This window comes from Colossoma macropomum, unplaced genomic scaffold (genome assembly GCF_904425465.1).
Source record: "Colossoma macropomum unplaced genomic scaffold, Colossoma_macropomum, whole genome shotgun sequence".
NCBI classification, from domain to species: Eukaryota; Metazoa; Chordata; class Actinopteri; order Characiformes; family Serrasalmidae; genus Colossoma; species Colossoma macropomum.
This window is the reverse complement of record NW_023494787.1, coordinates 322,564-347,997: the sequence shown is the minus strand read 5'-3', so window position 1 is coordinate 347,997 and position 25,434 is coordinate 322,564. Positions and strand designations below refer to the sequence as shown.

General features: G+C 43.9%; 3 protein-coding genes across 3 annotated transcripts in view; 1 reads left to right on the top strand and 2 right to left on the bottom strand.

Annotated features, from left to right (window-relative positions):
• The window catches only part of LOC118805159, a 1,027,118-nt gene that overhangs the window by 698,796 nt on the left and 302,888 nt on the right, over positions 1-25,434 (bottom strand). The gene's annotated exons all lie outside the window — the stretch shown is intronic.
• On the bottom strand, positions 768-17,025 carry fkbp10a (FKBP prolyl isomerase 10a). Its single transcript, XM_036565759.1, has 11 exons — positions 16,910-17,025; positions 16,077-16,477; positions 13,857-14,005; positions 11,404-11,593; positions 10,147-10,292; positions 9,851-10,040; positions 6,267-6,412; positions 5,933-6,122; positions 5,037-5,179; positions 3,114-3,277; positions 768-2,146 (listed from the first exon to the last, which is right to left on the bottom strand). Exons 2-11 carry the CDS (start codon positions 16,259-16,261, stop codon positions 1,961-1,963), a joined length of 1,689 nt encoding a protein of 562 aa, XP_036421652.1. The 5' UTR covers positions 16,262-16,477; positions 16,910-17,025; the 3' UTR covers positions 768-1,960.
• LOC118805147 (endoplasmic reticulum protein SC65-like) overlaps positions 17,109-25,434 on the top strand; it is a 46,761-nt gene continuing 38,435 nt past the window's right edge. Inside the window, exons 1-2 of the mRNA XM_036565760.1 lie at positions 17,109-17,608; positions 19,994-20,143. Coding sequence (XP_036421653.1) covers positions 17,138-17,608; positions 19,994-20,143 — 621 coding nt within the window. The 5' untranslated portion in view covers positions 17,109-17,137. The remainder of the gene's footprint in view (positions 17,609-19,993; positions 20,144-25,434) is intronic.

The window sequence follows — 25,434 nt, the reverse complement described above, 5'->3', positions numbered from 1 at the left end:
TAAAACCAAGATAGAAGGATTTTGTGCAGCAGCGCTGAGCCTGAGATAATTTATAATGTGAATCAATGCTGTCTCTGTACTATGGTTATTACGAAAATCTGACTGAAACTTCGCATATAACTAGTTTGATATTAGATACGTTTTTAGTTGTTTGAAAACAACTTTTTCTAAGACTTTACTTTTAAGTTTGAAATTGGTCTAAAATTATTTAGTATGGAAGGATCCATGCTACTCTTTTTTAGCAGAGGCTTCACCAGGGCAGTTTTAAAAGCTTCTGAAAAACAATAGTTAAAACATTATTGTGCGCACAATCAAAAACCATCTTAAGGAATGAAGTAGGAACAGAGTTAAGATCACATGTGGATGAACTTGAGGTCTGGACTCTGTGTGATTATTACGGCTTCAGATTCTTATTAAACTCTGTGTGATTATTACGTATAAAATGCCTGTGAAGTCTCGGCTCCCAACCATAACAGTGCATTCCTCACAACTGTCCTTACTAAGCTGTGTAACAGTCATAATGTGTAGGTTTTTTAAGCTGAAAACATCTTTGTAATCATTAAATTACAGAGAGAATAATGAGCAGTGCCTGCCAGCAGCACAGAGCTCGGTCTGCTGCTCAGGTACAGCAACTCATCCGGGTCAGAACTCACACCACACACACACCAGCAGGGGCTCCCAGACACCATTACCTAATCAAAATTTCACCTAAAATCAAAATTTCAGTTTCATCTGTTCCAGCTGCAGTGAATCGTCTTCACACTGAATCAGTTTAAATGTCTTTATTAGAAAAACATTTATTCTGTTCTGCAGTTCAGAAAAATGTTTAAGAAAACACCAGAAGCTGAAACGGTTCTTGTTTTGCACCAAATGAATCTTTCAAATCTGTTAAAATCTCCAAAACACTCAAATCCTGATATCAGGTATAAACATTTCTGTCTTCGTTATAAACCTGATCATCACTCAGAGTAAAGATCAGCTGATAAACTCTGATTAACGTTCACACTGAGGGGCTGTTACTGATCCTCGGTGGTCTGGACTCTGTGATTATTATGGCTTCAGATTCTTATTAAACTCTCTACACTCAGACACTCAGACGGCTCAGTCGGTCACACTCAGAGTACAGATCTGTGGTCAGGAACAGAGTCTGGCTGGACTTTAGTAACGTGGATTAGTGACAATGGCATGTTATTCTCCCAGCAGGGGGCGCCGTCTCCTCCATCATCATCATTACTGTAAACTCCACAGATCTGCTTTTAATCAATTATTAATCATTAAAATTAACAATCAGAACAGAGTTCATATAAATACAGAAGGAGCTTCACAAACGCTCAGTTACACAAAACCAGCTCACCTGTTTATTAACATTAAATATTTTTTGGAAAAGTTCTGAAATGTTCCAGATTGTTCTGGACTGTTGTATAATCTGAAATATTCTGCAGTGGTCTAAAATGTTCTAGATTGTTCTGAAATGGTCTGATATGTTCTCAAATGTTGTTCTAAGCTGTTCTAAACAGTTCTGGGATGTTCCTAAATGTCCTATAAGTTCTGGAATATTCCAGATTGTTCTATAACATTCTGGATTTTTCTGAAATGTTCTGGATTGTTGTGAAATGGTCTGAAATGTTCTGATAAGCTCTAGAATGTCCTGCGCTGGTGTACAGGTGGAGGAGAGTAGGTAGTGGAAGCTCCTTAGATAATGATTAAGTGTTCTCATAATAATAATAATAATAATAATAATAATAATAATAACAATAATAATAATTCCAAGTGATTAATTTTGTTTACATGCTGTTGGTTAAACTGATGATAAAAGTTTGATTGAAGGGTTTTTAGTCATTTAGGGAAGAAACGAGTTTAATCTGCGGTTTAAGCTCCTGCAGCTCATTCAGAGTGAACTGATGATCTGAAGGTTCTCTCTCTGAGACGTTCTACACGCTGAGGTTCTGTGTTTGGTGCTTTACAGCTCCTCGTGGTCCGGGATCTCTCCGTGGTCCGTCTGCACTCGGAGCTCGTTCGCTGTGATCTTCCCATCGGAGTTTTGATCCTGATTGGTGAACATGTCTTTGATGATGATGTCACCGTCCACTCCAGGCCTCAGGCGACCTCTGCCTTCCGACACCTGCAGCTTTATGAACTCTGTAAACTACAGACAGAGGAGGAAATGTGGGTTTGTGTTCAGGTGGGACTTTAGGACCTTCACCAACAACACAGTTAAGAAAAAACGGGACGATACTGGAGGCTGAATCCCAAAAATTCTGGATGGAATGTGTGTGTGTGTGTGTGTGTGTGTGGTTGTGTCTGTGTGTGTGTGTGTGTGTGTGTGTGTGTGGTTGTGTCTGTGTATGTGTGTGTGTGTGTGTGTGTGGTTGTGTCTGTGTGTGTGTGTGTGTGTGTGTGTGTGTGGTTGTGTCTGTGTATGTGTGTGTGTGTGTGTGTGTGGTTGTGTCTGTGAGTGTGTGTGTCTGTGTGTGTGCGTGTGTGGTTGTGTGTGTGTGTGTGTGTGGTTGTGTCTGTGTGTGTGTGTGTCTGTGTGTGTGCGTGTGTGGTTGTGTGTGTGTGTGTGTGTGTGTCTGTGTGTGTGTGTGTGCGTGTGTGGTTGTGTGTGTGTGTGTGTGTGTGTGTGTGTGGTTGTGTCTGTGTGTGTGTGTGTGTGTGTGTGCATGTGTGGTTGTGTGTGTGTGTGGTTGTGGTTGTGTCTGTGTGTGTGTGTGTCTGTGTGTGTGTGTGTGCGTGTGTGGTTGTGTCTGTGTGTGTGTGTGTGGTTGTGTCTGTGTGAGTGTGTGTGTGTGTGTGTCTGTGTGTGTGTGTGCGTGTGTGGTTGTGTGTGTGTGTGTGTGTGTGGTTGTGTCTGTGTGTGTGTGTGTGTGTGGTTGTGTCTGTGTGTGTGTGTGTGTGTGTGTGTGGTTGTGTCTGTGTGTGGTTGTGTCTGTGTGTTTGTGTCTGTGTCTGTGTCTGTGTGTGTGTGTGTGTGTGTGTGGTTGTGTCTGTGTGTGTGTGTGTTTGTGTCTGTGTGTCTGTGTGTGTGTGTGTCTGTGTGTGGTTGTGTCTGTGTGTTTGTGTCTGTGTCTGTGTCTGTGTGTGTGTGTGTGTGTGTGTGTGTGCGCACTCACCTCCTCTAAGGGAACCTCCTGGTTGTGGTTGAGGTCCATGGCGGGGAACAGAGGTTCTGGACTGTCCTCCAGCCACAGGAACAGGTATCCCTCAGGAACGCCCCTCTGCAGCTCCAGCAGCTCCAGCTCAAACAGCAGCACCGCACTGCTGGGCACACCTGAGCCTGCGGGGGGCGTCAGAGAGAGACCGACAGACCAGAAATATCAGCACTGCATTAATTATGAAGAGGAATATGAGCAAGACTAGAAGAGAAGAACACTGAGGAACATCTGACCTGCAAACTACAAACACAACATCACAGACTTTACTGAGACCCTCAGTTTTCAGCTACAATAACACAAACAAACTCGCAGCGTTCAGTCGAGTCACTGTTCACACTGACCCGACCCTGAAGAACAGAATTACTGTTTTTTAATAGCAACACAGCATTGATCTCACACCCTCCTCCATCACCACACTCGAAGATCTGTTCTGGAGAAACAGTTCACTAAGCTGGAACCTCAACAACCTCAGATACACCCGAGTCCACCGATCACTGAGAGGTCCCCAAACACAGAAGCACAGCAGAAGATCCAGAACCTCGGGTTTTCACTGAACAGAGAAAAGTGAGGAAGAACTTCTGTCTATACATTCATTAATCAACCTGCAGACACCATCAGCCATAACTTCACTATGAACAGGAAACATCACAAACTTCTTTGCTGTCACTGAACCACAAAACTGAGCAGAGGAGCAGTTCAGAGACGGGAGGCGAGGCGTCCATGAAGCTTCAGAGACGTCACTTTTCAGAACAAGGCTGAGCTTCTCAGGAGGAAAGAGGACGTTTCAGAGTAAAAGCTGCTAAGGGCCACGAGGAACTGGGGTGAATTCAGGTAAGTTTCTAAGAGGAACTCAGTAAACAAGCAGGTGGAGAAGAATCTTTCCATTGGGATCAGGTCAGAGATCTGGATTGACTATGCCTTCAGAAGGTCTCCTGTAGTGAGTTTGTGCTGCCTTTGGTCACCAAAGCCGAACACAGCAGCCCTCAGATTTCCGATGGTGACGTCAGCGTCCTGGCATAGAAGCAGCTGATAAGACCATAACTGCGTCCAGAACCTTCCACGTCCCTTCCTCCAGCTCCTCTGGTATTTGGACAGCTGGTAAGATGGCATCACGAAAACGGTTTTCCAGGTTATGGAGGAGAATCAGTCGAAAAAGCAGGAACTCTCAAGGTTTCTGGATGCAGCCCAGATCTCTGCTGGTTCTCCACTTAACCTGGATCCTCGGGACCCTCCGTTTCTCCACACTGAGCAACATCAGTCACATCCAAACAAACCATGTAACACACACTGATAAGCAGAACAGAACATCTGAGAAGCTTCCTGGCCAAAAGCAGATCCTATGTACTTGATGATTCTGGCTCCCGAGTGGCACAACCGTTTAAGCGTTGGTCTTCTCATCAGGAGGCCATGAGTTTGATCCTTGGTGATACTACAGCCGTCTGTGTCCGGGAGTCCAGGAGAACAGAGTTGTCCTCTCTCTCTGGGTGCGGTGGAGCTTCTCAGGAGTCAGAGGAAGCCTGTGTTTGCCTTCACCTTCCTAGCGCTGGTGGTATTGTGTGATTGGGAGAGTCCTGACTACTGGGTGGAACTGGGTACGACTAAAACTGGGGAGAATATTGGAAAAAATAAAAGATGGTCCTTTGTTAAAAATTATATATATACTTAAAATTATATATATATATATATATATATAAAATCATAAACACTCGAAGAACCATCAATCTGATGAACCATTTCATGATGCAAAGAACGCTTTAATCATGCAAAGGGTTCTTTGAGTGTTCATGGTTCTATTTTCTTTCCTAAATAACCCTTGAAGAACCATCTTTTATGTTAGGAGTGTACAAACACAGAGAGCTTTAAATCAGAGTGTTTCATCACCTCCGTCTTGTCCGTGGCCGAAGTGTGGAGGAATGGTCACTTCTCTGCGTTCTCCGACACACATGCCCTGCAGGCCTTTCTCCAAACCCTCGATCACCGTCCCCTGACCCAGAGTGACCTGTGGAAGCTTGGCGTAGTCGTCCCTGTGGAGACCAGCAACGGTTAATGCACAGATAAAACTGCATAACTGTCATTAACACATTAACACTGCTGCTTTATTAATTATGCTCTTATTTTAATCTATAGCAGTTACGATTTTAACCTTCAGAGACCCAAACACTCTGACTCTGTTCATGAAGTTGAACTGTGTTTGTGAAGCTTCTGATCAAATAAACATGTTTTAACAACCCTGAGTTTTAAAGGTTACTGATCTGTTATAGTCTACTAAAGAATTATTGTAATTTACAAACAGCAGCTGCATCGCAGTGATTCCATCTGTGCCCCCCCTCCACAAGACCACCTCAACCCACCCTAACTGTAGCCGATCAGCTGAGACGTGTTTGGCGTCTGAAGTTCACTTCTGTAGTTCGGCTCTGGAGCTACGAGGCTATTATAGCTAAGCAAAGTAATGGAAGTTAGCATGTTGCTAACTGTGTGTTTTCATCATCATCACACTTACAACCATGTGGAGTTAATTCATCTCTAACAGAGCTGATTATGCGGCGTCTGATGCGACTTCAGTCCGTCTTTACAGAGAACAGTGTGTCGTACAGCATCAGTGACCAGGTAATGAAGTGTTTTAGGGTGTAATGAAGTCGACACACAGACTCACAGCTATAAACTTCACACACTGACCACTACCCCCCGGTATCTCTAACTCTCTCTCTCAGCACTACAGATTAACAGGTCAGTAAGTGCAGGGTGTGATGGCCACATGCTGCCTGTAGGGGGCGTACGATGAGTAGAGGTGTGTTCCGTCCAGCAGGGAGCAGTTGTAGCGGTAGGTGATGAGGTCGTTAGTGGTGCAGGTGTCACTGCAGTCCGCCGGAGTGTGAGTGACCCTGATGTCCACCGAGTCGGAGGGGTTGTGGAAGTCGATGATGTGAAGGTCGAAGATCAGCACAGCTGAGCCGGGGATTAAAGAACCTGCAGGAGAACCGGACACAGGGAACACGGAGTGTGTATGTGTGAGTGTGTGTGTTATGTGTGTGAATGAGTGAATGAATGAATGTGTGTGTGTGTGTGTGTGTGTGAGATTGTGTGAGTGTGTGTGTGTGTGAGAGACTGTACCCGTCCCGTTCTCTCCGTACGCCAGGTGAGGGGGGATGGTGACCCGTCTCTTTTCCCCTACACAGACTCCCAGCAGCGCCTTGTCCATCCCAGCGATCACGTGACCCAGACCGATGTAGGTGTTATAGGTGCTGTTCCGCTGGTAGCTGTGTTTACAGAACAGAGCAGAAACAGCAAACACTTACATTCCCGTAATATTCCCAGTGCTGTCACTAATATTCCAGTAATATTCCCAGTGCTGTCACTAATATTCCAGTAATATTCCCAGTGCTGTCACTAATATTCCCATAATATTCCCAGTACTGTCACTAATATTCCCATAATATTCCCAGGGCTGTCACTAATATTCCCATAATATTCCCAGTGCTGTCACTAATATTCCAGTAATATTCCCAATGCTGTCACTAATATTCTAGTAATATTCCCAGTGCTGTTACTAATATTCCAGTAATATTCCCAGTGCTGTCACTAATATTCCAGTAATATTCCCAGTGCTGTCACTAAAATTCCCATAATATTCCCAGTACTGTCACTAATATTCCCGTAATATTCCCAGGGCTGTCACTAATATTCCCATAATATTCTCAGTGCTGTCACTAATATTCCAGTAATATTCCCAGTGCTGTCACTAATATTCCCATAATATTCCCAGTGCTGTCACTAATATTCCAGTAATATTCCCAATGCTGTCACTAATATTCTAGTAATATTCCCAGTGCTGTTACTAATATTCCAGTAATATTCCCAGTGCTGTCACTAATATTCCAGTAATATTCCCAGTGCTGTCACTAAAATTCCCATAATATTCCCAGTACTGTCACTAATATTCCCGTAATATTCCCAGGGCTGTCACTAATATTCCCATAATATTCTCAGTGCTGTCACTAATATTCCAGTAATATTCCCAGTGCTGTCACTAATATTCTAGTAATATTCCCAGTGCTGTCACTAATATTTCAGTAATATTCCCAGTGCTGTCACTGATATTCCAGTAATATTCCCAGTGCTGTCACTACTATTTCAGTAATATTCCCAGTGCTGTCACTAATATTTCAGTAACATTCCCAGTGCTGTCACTACTATTTCAGTAACATTCACAGGGCTGTCACTAAAATTCCAGTAATATTCCCAGTGCTGTCACTACTATTTCAGTAATATTCCCAGTGCTGTCACTGATATTCCAGTAATATTCCCAGTGCTGTCACTACTATTTCAGTAATATTCCCAGTGCTGTCACTAATATTTCAGTAATATTCCCAGTGCTGTCACTAAAATTCCAGTAACATTCCCAGTGCTGTCACCACTATTTCAGTAATATTCCCAGTGCTGTCACTACTATTTCAGTAATATTCCCAGTGCTGTCACTAAAATTCCAGTAATATTCCCAGTGCTGTCACTACTATTTCAGTAATATTCCCAGTGCTGTCACTATTATTTCCATAATATTCCCAGTGCTGTCACTACTATTCCAGTAATATTCCCAGTGCTGTCACTAATATTCCCGTAATATTCCCAGTGCTGTCACTAATATTCCAGTAATATTCCCAGTGCTGTCACTAATATTCCCGTAATATTCCCAGTGCTGTCACTAATATTCCCATAATATTCCCAGTACTGTCACTAATATTCCAGTAATATTCCCAGTGCTGTCACTACTATTTCAGTAATATTCCCAGTGCTGTCACTACTATTTCAGTAATATTCCCAGTGCTGTCACTAAAATTCCAGTAATATTCCCAGTGCTGTCACCACTATTTCAGTAATATTCCCAGTGCTGTCACTACTATTTCAGTAATATTCCCAGTGCTGTCACTAAAATTCCAGTAATATTCCCAGTGCTGTCACTACTATTTCAGTAATATTCCCAGTGCTGTCACTACTATTCCAGTAATATTCCCAGTGCTGTCACTACTATTTCAGTAACATTCCCAGTGCTGTCACTAAAATTCCAGTAATATTCCCAGTGCTGTCACTACTATTTCAGTAATATTCCCAGTGCTGTCACTAATATTCCAGTAATATTCCCAGTGCTGTCACTAATATTTCAGTAACATTCCCAGTGCTGTCACTAATATTTCAGTAACATTCCCAGTGCTGTCACTAATATTCCAGTAATATTCCCAGTGCTGTCACTAATATTCCAGTAATATTCCCAGTGCTGTCACTAATATTTCCAGTAATATTCCCAGTGCTGTCACTAATATTCCAGTAATATTCCCAGTGCTGTCACTAATATTTCCAGTGCTGTCACTACTTTCAGTAATATTCCCAGTGCTGTCACTAATATTCCAGGAATATTCCCAGTGCTGTCACTACTATTTCAGTAATACTCCCAGGGCTGTCACTACTATTTCAGTAACATTCCCAGGGCTGTCACTACTATTTCAGTAATATTCCCAGTGCTGTCACTAATATTCCAGTAATATTCCCAGTGCTGTCATTAATATTCCAGTAATATTCCCAGTGCTGTCACTAAAATTCCAGGAATATTCCCAGTGCTGTCACTACTATTTCAGTAATATTCTCAGTGCTGTCACTACTATTTCAGTAATATTCCCAGTGCTGTCACTACTATTTCAGGAATATTTCCAGTGCTGTCACTAATATTCCAGGAATATTCCCAGTGCTGTCACTACTATTTCAGTAATATTCCCATTGCTGTCACTAATATTTCAGTAATATTCCCAGTGCTGTCACTAATATTCCAGTAATATTCCCAGCGCTGTCATTACTATTTCAGTAATATTCCCAGTGCTGTCACTACTATTTCAGTAATATTCCCAGTGCTGTCACTAATATTCCAGTAATATTCCCAGTGCTGTCACTACTATTTCAGTAATATTCCCAGTGCTGTCACTACTATTTCAGTAACATTCCCAGTGCTGTCACTAAAATTCCAGTAATATTCCCAGTGCTGTCACTAATATTCCAGTAATATTCCCAGTGCTGTCACTACTATTTCAGTAATATTCACAGTGCTGTCACTAACATTTCAGTAATATTCCCAGTGCTGTCACTACTATTTCAGTAACATTCCCAGTGCTGTCACTACTATTTCAGTAATATTCCCAGTGCTGTCACTAATATTCCAGTAATATTCCCAGTGCTGTCACTAATATTTCAGTAATATTCCCAGTGCTGTCACTAACATTTCAGTAATATTCCCAGTGCTGTCACTAATATTCCAATAATATTTTGAGTGTCATGAATATTCCAAGTTGTTACTAATATTCTTAATGCAGTCATATTCCTAAAGCTGTCACTTATATACCAGCAATATTCCCAGTTCTGCCATTAATATTGTAATAATATCATTAATATTTGAAATGCTTTCACTAACATTCCATATTCCCATTATAGTGATTATATATGCTGGTGTGCATATATTTTTTAATAACTTGGCGCTGTAATACAGAATTCAGTTGATTTGTGAACTGGCAGTTGAGAACGTGGCTTGGCCAATCAGATTTTAGAACCAGAAATATCAGTATTTCTTTAAATATACGGACATTTCTGATAGATGTGCTGCTATAACTCCATCTCTTCTCATCACCACTGCCTGTCTCTCTCTCTGATTGGCTGACCTGGAGTCGAACGGCGTTCCGTCCTGGAAGGTTCCGTTATAGTGGTAGCGGATGAAATCTCCGGCCTGCGCTTTTCTCCTGCAGGGCTGCGGGACGTCCTGCACCTCCACCTGCACGTCGTCCTTCACGTTAAACACGTCCACCAGCAGCACGTCGAAAATCACCGTCGCGAATGCCGGAACCTTCGAGCCTGGACACAAAAAGACACTGCGTAACCTCTGACCCCGACAGAGAGCCTGAGAGGAATGCTGGGTAAACGGGATATGGCTTTAACAGCAGTAGCACAGAGTGTTTACCGTATCCTTTCTCTCCGTAGGCCAGGAATGGTGGGATGATGACGGAGCGTCTCTCTCCGATACACGTTCCCAGCAGCCCCTCGTCCATCCCCTTAATCAGCTCCCCCTGACCCACATACGTGTTGTACGTAACGTTCCTCCAGTAACTGAGACAGAACCACAGATAAACACAGACGCAGCACAGGACGGAGCGGGACCGTGTGTGTGTGTGTGTTAATGTGTGTGTGTACCTGGAGTTGAACACAGTTCCGTTCAGCAGGGTTCCGTTTTGTTTGTGTTAGTATGTGTGTTAGTGTATGTGCTAGTGTATTAGTGTGTGTTAGTGTGTGTGTGTGTTAGTGTATTAGTGTGTGTGTTAGTGTGTGTGTGTGTGTGTTAGTGTATTAGTGTGTGTGTGTGTGTGTTAGTGTATTAGTGTGTGTGTTAGTGTGTGTGTGTTAGTGTATTAGTGTGTGTGTTAGTGTGTGTGTGTTAGTGTATTAGTGTGTGTGTTAGTGTGTGTGTTAGTGTATTAGTGTGTGTGTTTGTGTATGTGTGTGTCCCTGGAGTCGAACTCGGTTCCATTCAGCAGGGTTCCGTTGTGTTTGTGTTAGTGTGTGTGTTAGTGTATTTGTGATGTGTTTGTGTGTGTGTTCATGTATTAGTGTGTGTGTGTGTACCTGGAGTTGGTTCCATTCAGCAGGGATCCGTTGTGTGTGTGTTAGTGTATTTGTGTGCGTGTTCGTGTGTGTGTTAGTGTATTTGTGTGTGTGTTCGTGTGTGTGTTAGTGTATTTGTGTGTGTGTTCGTGTGTGTGTTAGTGTATTAGTGTGTGTGTACCTGGAGTTGGCTCTGTTCAGCAGAGATCTGTTGTGTGCGTGTGTTAGTGTATTAGTGTGTGTGTTTGTGTATTAGTGTGTGTGTTAGTGTATTAGTGTGTGTGTTAGTGTATTAGTGTGTGTGTTTGTGTGTGTTAGTGTATTAGTGTGTGTGTTTGTGTATTAGTGTGTGTGTTAGTGTGTGTGTTAGTGTATTAGTGTGTGTGTTAGTGTGTGTGTTTGTGTGTGTGTTAGTGTATTAGTGTGTGTGTTAGTGTATTAGTGTGTGTGTTAGTGTATTAGTGTTTGTGTACCTGGAGTTGGCTCTGTTCAGCAGAGATCTGTTGTGTGTGTGTGTTAGCGTATTAGTGTGTGTGTTAGTGTGTGTGTTAGTGTATTAGTGTGTGTGTTAGTGTGTGTGTTAGTGTATTAGTGTGTGTGTTTGTATATGTGTGTGTACCTGGAGTCGAACACGGTTCCGTTCAGCAGGGTTCCGTTGTAGTGGTATCTGACGAAGTCGCTGCGCTGGACTGAGCGTCTGCAGCTCTGCGGCCTGAACAGCGTCCGGATCTCAGCTTTATCAGCTTTATTCCAAACATCCAACAGGACGACATCAAACACCAGCGTCGTATCAGGAGGAATGACGGACCCTGAGAGAGAGAGAAAGAGAGAGAAAGAGAGAGAGACAGAGAGAGAGAGAAAATATAAAGAGAGATAGTAGAAAAAGAGAGAAAGAAGGTAAAAGAAATTACAACTAGATTCAGATCTTTGCTCGTAACCGTTTCTCCTAAGTTCTCTCTGGAAGTTTCTGATCCACCTGCTCTTCAGCGTTTTCTCTGCCCCCCCCACCATCTTCGTCTCTTACCTCAGAGGACTTTGTCTCCTGCTTTGAGGAGAAGATTAATATAATCTGCCAGTCTGTGTCCTCGGCCCCCCCTGCAGTCCTCATCCGGCTCTTAGTCCTCTAACCTGTTTTTCTTCTCTGCATCCCATCCACACTGACCCTGCAGTCTATAATTCAGTGATCTCTCTTTCTCACTCAGAACCAGCTGCAGGACCTCAAACAGTCCGGCTTCAACCCAGCACACTCAACAGAAACTGCCCTCACAGTTCGGCTGGTCTCACTGCCCGAAACTCCTCAGTCACTGCCTTCATCGGCTCTGATTCTCCTTTATTTCTCTGCAACCGTAAACACTACAAGATCCTCCTGTCCATCCTTGGATTCGCTTGCTCTGCATGGAAGTGGTTCAAGTCGTATCTGGAAAAGTGCTGTTATTAGGTAACATCTGCTCCACAAAGGCTCCATTGGTGTTCCACAAGGCTCACTGCTGGGTCCTCTTCTCTTTCCTCTTCACACTCGTTCTCTTGGTGATGTAATGTCCTATAATTGCTCTGCTGATGACTCTCAGGTTTATAGTCACATTTTGGGATGTCTGGCTGACCTCATGGATCTCATTAAGCTTAATCCTAGCAAGACTGCTGTTCATCCCTGGAACTACAGGTCCTCACCATGATGGTCACTCTGTATGAACATGCATGAAGCCTTCGTGCAATTCTGGATGACCAGTTATTGTCCTCAGCTCACACTGCGAACCTGACTTGGTCATGCAGGTTTCATCCAGAGGACTTGACCCTTTCTCTCTCGGAAGGACACTCAGGTTCTCATACAGACTCTGGTCATCTCAAGGCTTGACCACTCAGCTGGATCCTGGTTGGTCTTCCTCTGAGAACCGTCAGGCCCTTCAGCTGATCCAGAACGCAGCAGCTCGGCTCGTCTTCAGTCTTCCTCAGTTCACTCAGGATACTGCACTGCCGGTCCCCTTACTGTTTTCCTGAAGCTGCATCAGATGCCTACAAACCCAAAAATGGACCAGCCCCTCTCCGCCGATGGCACCGGTCAGAACTCAATCCATACGTTGAGTACAGCTCAGCGGAACTCTTCAGGACATGGCATGAGGACAAGCATCAAGACTCGTCTCTGTCTGGAGCTCAGGTGGAGGAACGAACTTCCACTGGAACAGCAGAGTGAGTCCCTCACAGTCTCAAAACACAGACTGAAGATCATCTCTTTAAATCAACACTGTCTGAAATGTCTTGTATGTCACTTATGCTGTCATTTTACAACGTGTTCTCTGGCAAAGTCTGAGCTGAAGGTTTGTTGGGACTCTATCTACTGGTACTAGCCAGGACACGTTCTCCAAGGTGACAACAACTGGTATGTAAAGCTGCTGTGCTGATTGGTGTGTTAAGTTGACAGTTTGTAAGCATCAAATTCTAATTCATTTTTTATATAATTCCTTTTTACAACGGCTGTTGTAACAAAGTGGCTTTAAAGAAATCCGGTCTGAGCCCCAAATGAGCATCGCCACGTAAATCTCAGAGTGACCGGAAGAACCACTGAGAGGAATCATGACTCAAAAGAGGAACCCATCCTCCTCTGGTCCACACAGGATAACAAACAATAAGAGTTACAAGAACTATGAATAAATAAACAGAGAGAACCTGATGATTACAAAGAATTCAGATTAAACCTGAAAACCTGATTCATAATGTTAGAGATCATCAGATCTCAATAAAGCCAAGATCAGCAGATAAAGAGCAGAGTGTAATGTGTAAACACCAGAGTGTAAAGATTGGGCTGTAAAGACCAGAATGTAAACATCAGTGTAAAGACCAGAGTGTAAAGATTGGATTGTAAAGACAAGAGTGTAAAGACCAGAGTGTAAAGATCAGAGTGTAAAGGTCAGAGTGTAAAGATTGGATTGTAAAGACAAGAGTGTAAAGACCAGAGTGTAAACATCAGATTGTAAAGATCGGAGTGTGAAGACTGGAGTGTAAACATCAGCGTAAAGATCAGAGTGTAAAGATTGGGGTGTAAAGACCAGAGTGTAAAGTTGTGGTGTGTGGAGTTACCTGCTCCGGTGACGCCGTACCCCAGGTGGGGGGGGATGGTGATTTTTCTCCGCTCGTTCACACACATTCCCTGAACTCCTCTATCCAGACCCGGAATTACTTTACTCTCAGAACCAACTGGACCCATAAACGGAGCACCTTTATCTAAACTACAGAGAGAGAGAGAGAGAGAGAGAGAGACAGAGAGAGAGACAGAGAGAGAGATTAGAATGACCGAGTCACTAAGTGACTGGGTTAGTGAGTGACTGGGTTACTGAATATCTAAATGCAGGGTTCATACACCTTTTCCAAACTCAAATTCAAGCACTTTCAAGGTCCGTTTTCAAGCTTTTCCAGCACCTTACATCTGTAGTAAATTAGATATTTATACAAACTCAAAATAATTAATTCACTTTTTATCGCATTAAAAGAGATGTTATTATGCTATAAACAACCAGAATTGTGTTTGGTAATAGCAGACGGATAAGAAATTAAAGGAAAACACATTTTATGTTTCAAAATGTGTCGCTGTTTGTCTGTAGACTTTCCTTGCTATCTAAACTTGCTAAATCAGGAAAAAACAATTACCCAAAAAATCACTTGACAAATAACTTCACTTCCAATAAATTCTTTACTGAAATTTCAAAAATAACAACATTCACCTTTGAGGAAGGTAGTCAATCAGCTCTATAACCTTTTTTTCACTGTATTACTGAATGACTGGGCTACTGAGTAACTGAATGACCGGGTTACTGAATGACTAAATGACTGGGTTAGTGAATGACTGGGTTACTGAATGACTTAATGACTGGGTTAGTGAATGACTGGGTTACTGAATGACTGGGTTAGTAAATGACTGGGATACTGAATGACTGAATGAGTGAGTTACTGAATGACCGAACGACTGGGTTACTGAACAACTGAATGGCTGGGTTGCTGAATGACTGGGTTACTGAATGAGTGAATGACTGGGTTATTAAACAACTGAATGAGTGAGTTACTGAATGACTGAATGGCTGGGTTACTGAATGACTGAATGAGTGAGTTACTGAATGACTGAATGGCTGGGTTACTGGATGACTGGGTTACTCAATGACTGAATGACTGAGTTACTGAATGACTGAATGACTGAGTTACTGAATGACTGGATGATTGGGTTACTGAGTAACCGAATAACTGGGTTACTGAATGACAATGACTGGGTTACTGGGTAAAGGAATAAATGGGTTACTAAATGACTGAATGACTGGGTTACTGAGTAACTGAATAACTGGGTTACTGAATGGCTGAATAACTGAGTTATTGAATGACTGAATAACTGAGTTATTGAATGACTGAATAACTGAGTTACTGAATAACTGAATGACTGGGTTAGTGAATGACTGAATGACTGGGTTACTGAGTGACTGAATGAGTGAATGACTATGTTACTGAATAACTGAATGACTGGGTTACTGAATAACTGAATGACTGGGTTACTGAATGAGTGAATGACTGGGTTAGTGAATGACTGAATGACTGGGTTACTGAATAACTGAATGACTATGTTACTGAATAACTGAATGACTGGGTTACTGAATAACTGAATGACTGGGTTACTGAATAACTGAATGACTGGGTTACTGAATAACTGAATGACTATGTTACTGAATAACTGAATGACTATGTTACTGAATAACTGAATGACTGGGTTACTGAATGAGTGAATGACTGGGTTACTGAATAACTGAATGACTGGGTTACTGAATAACTGAATGACTGGGTTACTGAATGAGTGAATGACTGGGTTACTGAATAACTGAATGACTATGTTACTGAATAACTGAATGACTGGGTTACTGAATAACTGAATGACTGGGTTACTGAATGACTGGGTTACTGAATAACTGAATGACTGGGTTACTGAATAACTGAATGACTGGGTTACTGAATGACTGAATGAGTCACTGAATGATCAGGTAACTGCTTTAATTAATAACAGGCATCACTGAGGACCTTTAATGAAGCTCAGCTCTTATTATAGAACATATAGAAACGTCACTGTGATTTTCTGTATCTGAGTGTTTCAGTGTTTCAGTGTAAAACTGCATTTAAAGCTTCATAATAAACTCAGAGTAATTATGATCATAAACTATATCATAAACATGTTTACAGACCTGAATCGCCTCATACACTGAACCAGCCACACTGAGCAGGTGTGAGTGACCCGTCTGACCTGTCCAGGTAAACCTGCACACTCACCTGGAGTCGAACTTGGTTCCGTTGGTGAAGGTTCCTGTGTAGTGGTACCGGACATAGTCCCCCTGCTGGACCTCGCGCGCACACAGCGTGGGTAACGAGTACCTGTCAATCTTCACATCCTCCACAGGCCCCGCCCAACACCGCACACACAGCAACACACACAGAAACACACTCCTCACATCCATTTCTCTCTCTCTCTCTCACTCACTCACTCACACACACACACACACACACACACACACACACACACCTCCCTCTTTTCCTTCTTTCTCTTCTGCCTTCTCTTCCTCCTCCTCTCTAACCCTCTGACCTGAGAGTTAAAGACCCAAACTGCAGCCCTGCAGCACGCGCTGAGATCATCTCAAAAGTGACGTGTTTCCGGGAGAAGAGCCCGCCCCTTTCTGTCCACGTGTGCACAAAGAGGGAGAGAGAGAGAGAGAGAGAAACTATTAAAACGGGCTGAAGTTGGAATTCTCCGTTCCACCTTAAATCCTGCAGCAGAGCCTCAGGCGCCACAATGTAACTGCTGCACCATTTAAGGTGGAACGGAGAATTCCAGCTGAAAGCCACCTTCAGCTCCGTGTTCAGCGCTACTGTGACTCTTTCAGTTATCGATTAGTCTGACAGACACACCACATTATCGATACATAAAGACTAAACTACACGCGCTCCACGTCACTGCAGCCCCTCATGTCTCTGCGCGCCTCTTTTGTTGTAACTTTCCGATGGTTTGATGTTTGCGCGTGCTGCGTCCTGTAACTCCAGCTAAAGCGTCTATAAACTCTGAAAAGTGAAGTTCGGTCCGTTTTTCTAATAAAGAGTAAAGCACTGACCTCGTAAACGCGGCTCTCCTTCTTCGTGGAGGTTGCTGTAGTCGTGCGCGGTGGTCTCCAGCAGAGCGCGCCCCTGCGCTGCCTCCTTTAAAGTTGTAAAAGTTGATATTAGCAGACTTTTTCCACTCCTCCTCCCTCTCCTCCTCCTCCGGATGGGCTTCTCTACGTGCGCGGAGGCATGAAGCTCAATCCGGACCTTCCTGTGGAGGTGTAGAGGCTGAGGTGAACATGGCTGGAGTTCCGTGGTGGTCTCGGTGGTCCTGTTGGGCGGCAGCGGTGCTCCTGCTGCTCCTCGTCCGGGCCCGGGCTCAGTATGAAGGCTACAGCTTCAGCAGCTTCCCGGAGAGCGACCTGATGCCGCTGGACACCGCGTACGGCTCCGCGCTGGAGTTCTTCGGCTCCGCGCGGTGGAAGGAGACCGTGCGGCTGCTGGAGCTCAGTTTGAGGATCCACCGCCTGCTTAGGGAGAGCGAGGCCGTCTGCGCCCGCAACTGCAGCCTGGAGGCCCGCGGGGAGGAGAGCCTGGAGAGCCGGGAGCCCGGGCTGAGAGTGATGGAGAGCTTCCTGCGGAGAGCGGCGTGTCTGAAGCGCTGCAAAGCCGCCTTGCCTGTGTTCTCCAAAGCCTTCCCCAGACAGGACACGCTGCTGGCGTTCCAGAGGAGAGAACCTTACCGGTACCTGCAGTACGCCTACTACCAGGTCAGTAGTGTTAGAGCGCGCGGTGAGGACGCTGGGGTTCAGCACGATCAGCTTCGCGTTTGTGGTCAGCTCTCTCCATTCATTCAACGAGGCGTACGGATTTTCCGTTCCACCTTAAATGGTGCAGCTGTTGATCGATCTGTTAGACTAATCGATAAGCAGCTGAAAGAGTCACAGCAGCATTGAACGCGAAGCTCAGGCTGGCTCCTTGCTGGAATTCTCCGTTCCACCTTAAATGGTGCAGTAGTCACTTTGTGGCGCCGTAACAGCTGCACCATTTAAGGTGGAACGGAGAGTTTGTGAGAAAGCTGAGCTCCCCGTTTACAGCTCTAGTAACTCCTCAGTGTTTTTGTCTAAACTCAGCAGAAATGAGTGTCTAATGATTTTCTACTTTATTTACTGTAGGTGTGTGTGGGGATTGTGTGTGTGTGTGTGTGGGGATTGTGTGTGTGTGTGGGGATTGTGTGTGTGTGTGTGTGTGTGTGTGGGGATTGTGTGTGTGTGTGGGGGGGGGGTCATTGTGCAGCGGCGCGCTCAGCAGATTAAATATTAATATGAAGTTATTGAAGATGTGATTATGTCTGATCTTCATTAGCCAATCTGAGTGTCGCAGTTTGATCACGGAATCTCTGATTATTCCGCGCTCAGATGACAGTAAACGGAGTTGGGGCGCCATCTGCCGGCGCGCGGGGGAAAAGCGCCTTGCCACGTAAACGCAGCCTGCGGCCTTCACGGCCAATAAACCCCCCCCAACCCCACCGCACACACTCTAACACACACCCAAACACCCTGTAATACACTCTCTCGCACACAAACACCCTGCAATACACTCTGTCACACACAAACACCCTGTAATACACTCATACACACTCGCACACACACTAACACTATTTAATACTCTCTAACACACACAAAACACCCTGCAATACTACTATAATACTACACTACTACACACACCAAACACCCTGTAATACACTCCTACACCTTCTAACACACACAAACACTGTTGAACAAACTCTTGCACTCTGTAATTCGGGGGTTCACAAACTTTTTCATGCCAGGACCCACCTGAGCAGGTTTATCTCGAGTTTGCTGAAATATTTTTGAAATATTCTTATTTGTTCTGGATTGTGATGTAATCAATTTGGCTGTTACCTTCAGTCTGAATACTGATACATTATTATTATATTATATTATATTATTTAGTTGGATATTGGTTCTGATGTGTGTTGTCATACAGTAACCCCCACATACCTAACAAACTCTCCCCATACCTAACACACTGCACCCCTCCTCCCACTGGAGCCCAAACAATCACCTCATTCTTCTGCAGACGGGCAGGAAGTCTCACAACCAAAGCAGGATCTCACTGTGCTGCCAACAGTCTGAACACCCCCCTTTACTAAGACACTCTGTATTATTATATGTGATATTTATAATAAAGCAGTAATAACAGTAATAAAACAGGCCCTCGGTTCTTCACACACTATCAGAATCATGCTGCGGTCATTATTTCATCTTTCACCTCTTCACTCAGTTTTTCCTCCATTCAGTGTTTTAGGAGGTGCTTATTTCTGTAGTTTGGTTCTCTTGGTTATAAAATAAACCAGTGTATGAATTAGTTCTGGTTCTCTTAGTGTTCTCACTTTCACATCTAAACTACTGATGGAAACAAATGTCATAAAAACAAAAGTACGCTGGAACTGGTTTCCTGTGAGTTTGTTTTATCATTTTGTAGATCAGAGAGTTCAGTCCTGATTCTGGAGCTCTGCAGAGTTTAACCCCTAATCTGATACACCTGATCCAGGAAGTGAAGCCTTCTGGAGTGTCTGATATCAGAGGCAGGTGTGCTGGATCTGAACTAACCAGGGTGGAAGATCTCCAGGACCAGGACTGAGCACCTCTGATCCACAGCAGAGTTACTGCAGCCTCTCGTGAAGTAAAATCACTGTAACGTCCGGCCTCGACTGGATCACTGCCTTTATAAAACAGAGACGTTTTAAACACTTAAAACTAAAACTGTCCGATCTGTAACTCGGAGCTCATGAAGGAGGGATTAGACGCCTGAGCATCGTCTTTCTGCTTGGAGGGGACGCGTCACTCTGTATCTGCTCTTTTTAGGCTGTTTTGCATTCATGTTAAAACAAACTGAACCGAGTTCATTTTAAAGGGGTTCCAGTTATTTGGTGCTCCAAGGTTTCAGTGGCAGTGTTCTCTCGTGTTCTAGGGAGCTGCACTAACAGAGCAATCACACCACATAGCCACTTTAATAGAACCAAACCTGCTGGGTGTGAACAGGATCACATGACTGATTGCAGTGTGACATCCTGTGTGTGTGTGTGTGTGTGTGTGTGTGTGTGTGTGTGTGTGTGTGTGTGTGTGTAGGTGAATAACCTGGAGAAGGCCGCATCAGCAGCACACACGTACCTACAGCGGAACCCGGGAGACCCACAGCTCTCCAAAAACCTCAACTACTATAAGAGCCTGTTTGATATTGAGGAGTTCCTGATAGACCAGGAGGAGAAACCATACGAGGTACAGACACTTACACACACACATTCACACACACACTTATACACAAACACTTACACACACACACTTACACACACACACTTATACACAAACACTTACACACACACATTCACACACACACTTACACACACACATTCACACACACACTTACACACAAACACATTCACATACACACTTACACACTGACACAGTCACTCACACACACACATTCACACACACATTCACACACACACTTACACACACACACTTACACACACACACTTACACACACACATTCACACACACACTTACACACAAACACATTCACATACACACTTACACACTGACACAGTCACTCACACACACACATTCACACACACATTCACACACACACTTACACACACACACTTACACACACACACTTACACACACACATTCACACACACACTTACACACACACACTTAGACACACACATTCACACACACACACACACAAACACATTCACATACACACTTACACACTGACACAGTCACTCACACACACACATTCACACACACATTCACACACACACTTACACACACACACTTACACACACACATTCACACACACACTTACACACACACACATTCACACACACACGTACACACACACACATTCACACACACATTCACACACACACACACTGACTCAGTCACTCACACACACACACTGACACACACACTTACACACACACATTCACACACACACTTACACACACACACATACACACACACACACTGACTCAGTCACTCACACACACACACATTCACATACACACACACACACATTCACACACACACTTACACACAAACACATTCACATACACACTTACACACTGACACAGTCACTCACACACACACACACACATTCACACACACATTCACACACACACACACACTGACTCGGTCACTCACACACACACACTGACTCAGTCACTCACACACACACACACACTGACACACACACTTACACACACACACATTCACATACACACACACAGAGTGACTCAGTCACTCACACACACACACACACACATTCACACACACACTTACACACACACACACATTCACACACACACTTAAACACACACACACACTGACTCAGTCATTCACACACACACACACACACACTGACTCAGTCACTCACACACACACACACACACACTGACACACACACACACATTCACACACACATTAACATACACACACACACACACTGACACACACACACACATTCACACACACACTTACACACACACACATTCACACACACACACTGACTCACTCACACACACACACTGACACACACACACACTTACACACACACACTTACACACACACACATTCACACACACACACACACTGACTCAGTCACTTACACACACACATTCACACACACACTTACACACACACATTCACACACACACTTACACACACACATTCACACACACACTGACACACACACACACTCTCTCACACACACACATTCACACACACACTTACACACACACATTCACACACACACTTACACACACACATTCACACACACACTGACACACACACACACTTACACACACACATTCACACACACACTTACACACACACACATTCACACACACTTACACACACACATTCACACACACACTTACACACACACACATTCACACACATTCACACACACACTGACTCAGTCACTCACACACACACACACACACATTCACACACACTTACACACACACATTCACACACACACTTACACACACACATATTCACACACACACATTCACACACACACACACTGACTCAGTCACTCACACACACACACACACATTCACACACACACACACTGACTCAGTCACTCACACACACACACACAGACACACACACACACACACTGACTCAGTCACTCACACACACACACACACTGACACACATACACACACACACACACACACACACACACACACACTCACACACACACACATTCACACACACACTTACACACACACACATACACACACACACATACACACACACACACACACACACACTGACTCAGTCACTCACACACACACACACTGACACACACTTACACACACACAAACACACACACACTTACACACACACACACACATTCACACACACTGACACACACTTACACACACATTCACATACACACTTACACACACATTCACACACACACATTCACATACACACTTACACACACCCACACACACATTCACACACACACATTCACACACACACACACACTGTCTCTTTCTGTTCTGTCTATAGTATGTGTGTAAAGCTGTCTCTCTGTTCTGTCTGTTGTTTCTGTGTGTAAAGCTCACTCACTCACTCACACACACACTCTCAATCACACGCACTGTCTCTGTCTGTTCTGTCTGTAGCCTCTGTGTGTAAAGCTCTCTCTCTGTCTGTAGTCTCTGGGTGTAAAGCTGTCTCTCTGTTTGTTCTGTCTGTAGTCTCTGTGTGTAAAGCTGTCTCTCTGTCTGCAGTCTCTGGGTGTAAAGCTGTCTCTCTGTTTGTTCTGTCTGTAGTCTCTGTGTGTAAAGCTGTCTCTCTGTCTGCAGTCTCTGGGTGTAAAGCTGTCTCTTTCTGTTCTGTCTGTAGTTTCTGGGTGCAAAGCTGTTTCTCTGTCTGTTCTGTCGGTAGTTTCTGGGTGTAAAGCTGTTTCTCTGTCTGTTCTGTCGGTAGTCTCTGTGTAAAACTCACTCACTCACTCTCACTCACACGCACTGTCTCTGTCTGTTCTGTATGTAGCCTCTGTGTGTAAAGCTGTCTCTCTGTCTGTTCTGTCGGTAGTCTGTGTGTAAAGCTGTCTCTCTCTGTTCTGTCTGTAGTCTTTGTGTGTAAAGCTGTCTCTCTGTTTGTTCTGTCTGTAGTATGTGTGTGTAAAGCTGTCTCTCTGTTCTGTCGGTAGTCTGTGTGTAAAGCTGTCTCTCTGTCTGTTCTCTCTGTAGTCTGTGTAAAGCTGACTGTCTGTTCTGTCTAATCTCTGTGTAAAGATGACTCTGTCTGTTCTGTCTGTAATCTCCGTGTAAAGCTGTCTCTCTGTCTGTTCTCTCTGTAGTCTGGGTAAAGCTGACTGTCTGTTCTGTCTAATCTCTGTGTAAAGATGACTCTGTCTGTTCTGTCTGTAATCTCTGTGTAAAGCTGTCTCTCTGTCTGTTCTCTCTGTAGTCTGTGTGTGTAAAGCTGTCTCTCTGTCTGTTCTGTCTGTAATCTCTGTGTAAAGCTGTCTCTCTGTCTGTTCTCTCTGTAGTCTGTGTAAAGCTGACTGTCTGTTCTGTCTAATCTCTGTGTAAAGATGACTCTGTCTGTTCTGTCTGTAATCTCTGTGTAAAGATGACTCTGTCTGTTCTGTCTGTAATCTCTGTGTAAAGATGACTCTGTCTGTTCTGTCTGTAATCTCTGTGTAAAGCTGTCTCTCTGTCTGTTCTGTCTGTAATCTCCGTGTAAAGCTGTCTCTCTGTCTGTTCTCTCTGTAGTCTGTGTAAAGCTGACTGTCTGTTCTGTCTGTAATCTCTGTGTAAAGCTGTCTCTCTGTCTGTTCTGTCTGTAGTCTCTGTGTGTAAAGCTGTCTCTTTCTGTTCTGTCTGTAGTTTCTGGGTGCAAAGCTGTTTCTCTGTCTGTTCTGTCTGTAGTTTCTGGGTGTAAAGCTGTTTCTCTGTCTGTTCTGTCGGTAGTCTCTATGTGTAAAACTCACTCACTCACTCACTCACTCACACACACTGTCTCTCTCTGTTCTGTATGTAGCCTCTGTGAGTAAAGCTGTCTCTCTGTCTGTTCTGTCGGTAGTATGTATGTGTAAAGCTGTCTCTCTGTTCTGTCGGTAGTCTGTGTGTAAAGCTGTCTCTCTGTCTGTTCTCTCTGTAGTCTGTGTAAAGCTGATTGTCTGTTCTGTCTAATCTCTGTGTAAAGATGACTCTGTCTGTTCTGTCTGTAATCTCTGTGAAAAGCTGTCTCTCTGTCTGTTCTGTCTGTAGTCTGTGTGTGAAAAGCTGTCTCTCTGTCTGTTCTGTCTGTAATCTCCGTATAAAGCTGTCTCTCTGTCTGTTCTGTCTGTAATCTCTGTGTAAAGCTGTCTCTCTGTCTGTTCTGTCTGTAGTCTGTGTGTAAAGCTGTTTCTCTGTCTGTTCTGTCTGTAATTTCTGTGTAAAGCTGTCTCATTGTCTGTTCTGTCTGTAGCCTCTGTGTGTAAAGCTGTCTCTCTGTCTGTTCTGTCTGTGTTTGTAAAGCTGTCTCTCTGTCTGTTCTGTCTGTAATCTGTGTAAAGCTGTTTCTCTGTCTGTTGTCTGTAGCCTCTGTGTGTAAAGCTGTCTCTCTGTCTGTTCTGTCTATAATCTCTGTGTAAAGCTGTCTCTCTGTCTGTTCTGTCTGTAGCCTCTGTGTAAAGCTGTCTCTTTGTCTGTTCTGTCTGTAATCTCTGTGTAAAGATGTCTCTCTGTCTGTTCTGTCTGTAGCCTCTGTGAGTAAAGCTGTCTCTCTGTCTGTTCTGTCTGTAATCTCTGTGTAAAGCTGTCTCTCTGTCTGTTCTGTCTGTAGTATGTGTGTGTAAAGCTGTCTCTCTGTCTGTTCTGTCTGTAATCTCTGTGTAAAGCTGTCTCTGTCTGTTCTGTCTGTAATCTCTGTGTAAAGCTGTCTCTCTGTCTGTTCTGTCTGTAATCTCTGTGTAAAGCTGTCTCTCTGTCTGTTCTGTCTGTAGCCTCTGTGTGTAAAGCTGTTTCTCTGTCTGTTCTGTCTGTAATCTCTGTGTAAATCTGTTTCACTGTCTGTTCTGTCTGTAGTCTGTGTGTGTAAAGCTGTCTCTCTGTCTGTTCTGTCTGTAATCTCTGTGTAAAGCTGTCTCTCTGTCTGTTCTCTCTGTAGTCTGTGTAAAGCTGACTGTCTGTTCTGTCTAATCTGTGTAAAGATGACTCTGTCTGTTCTGTCTGTAATCTCTGTGTAAAGATGACTCTGTCTGTTCTGTCTGTAATCTCTGTGTAAAGATGACTCTGTCTGTTCTGTCTGTAATCTCTGTGTAAAGCTGTCTCTCTGTCTGTTCTGTCTGTAATCTCCGTGTAAAGCTGTCTCTCTGTCTGTTCTGTCTGTAGTCTGTGTGTAAAGCTGTTTCTCTGTCTGTTCTGTCTGTAATTTCTGTGTAAAGCTGTCTCATTGTCTGTTCTGTCTGTAGCCTCTGTGTGTAAAGCTGTCTCTCTGTCTGTTCTGTCTGTGTTTGTAAAGCTGTCTCTCTGTCTGTTCTGTCTGTAATC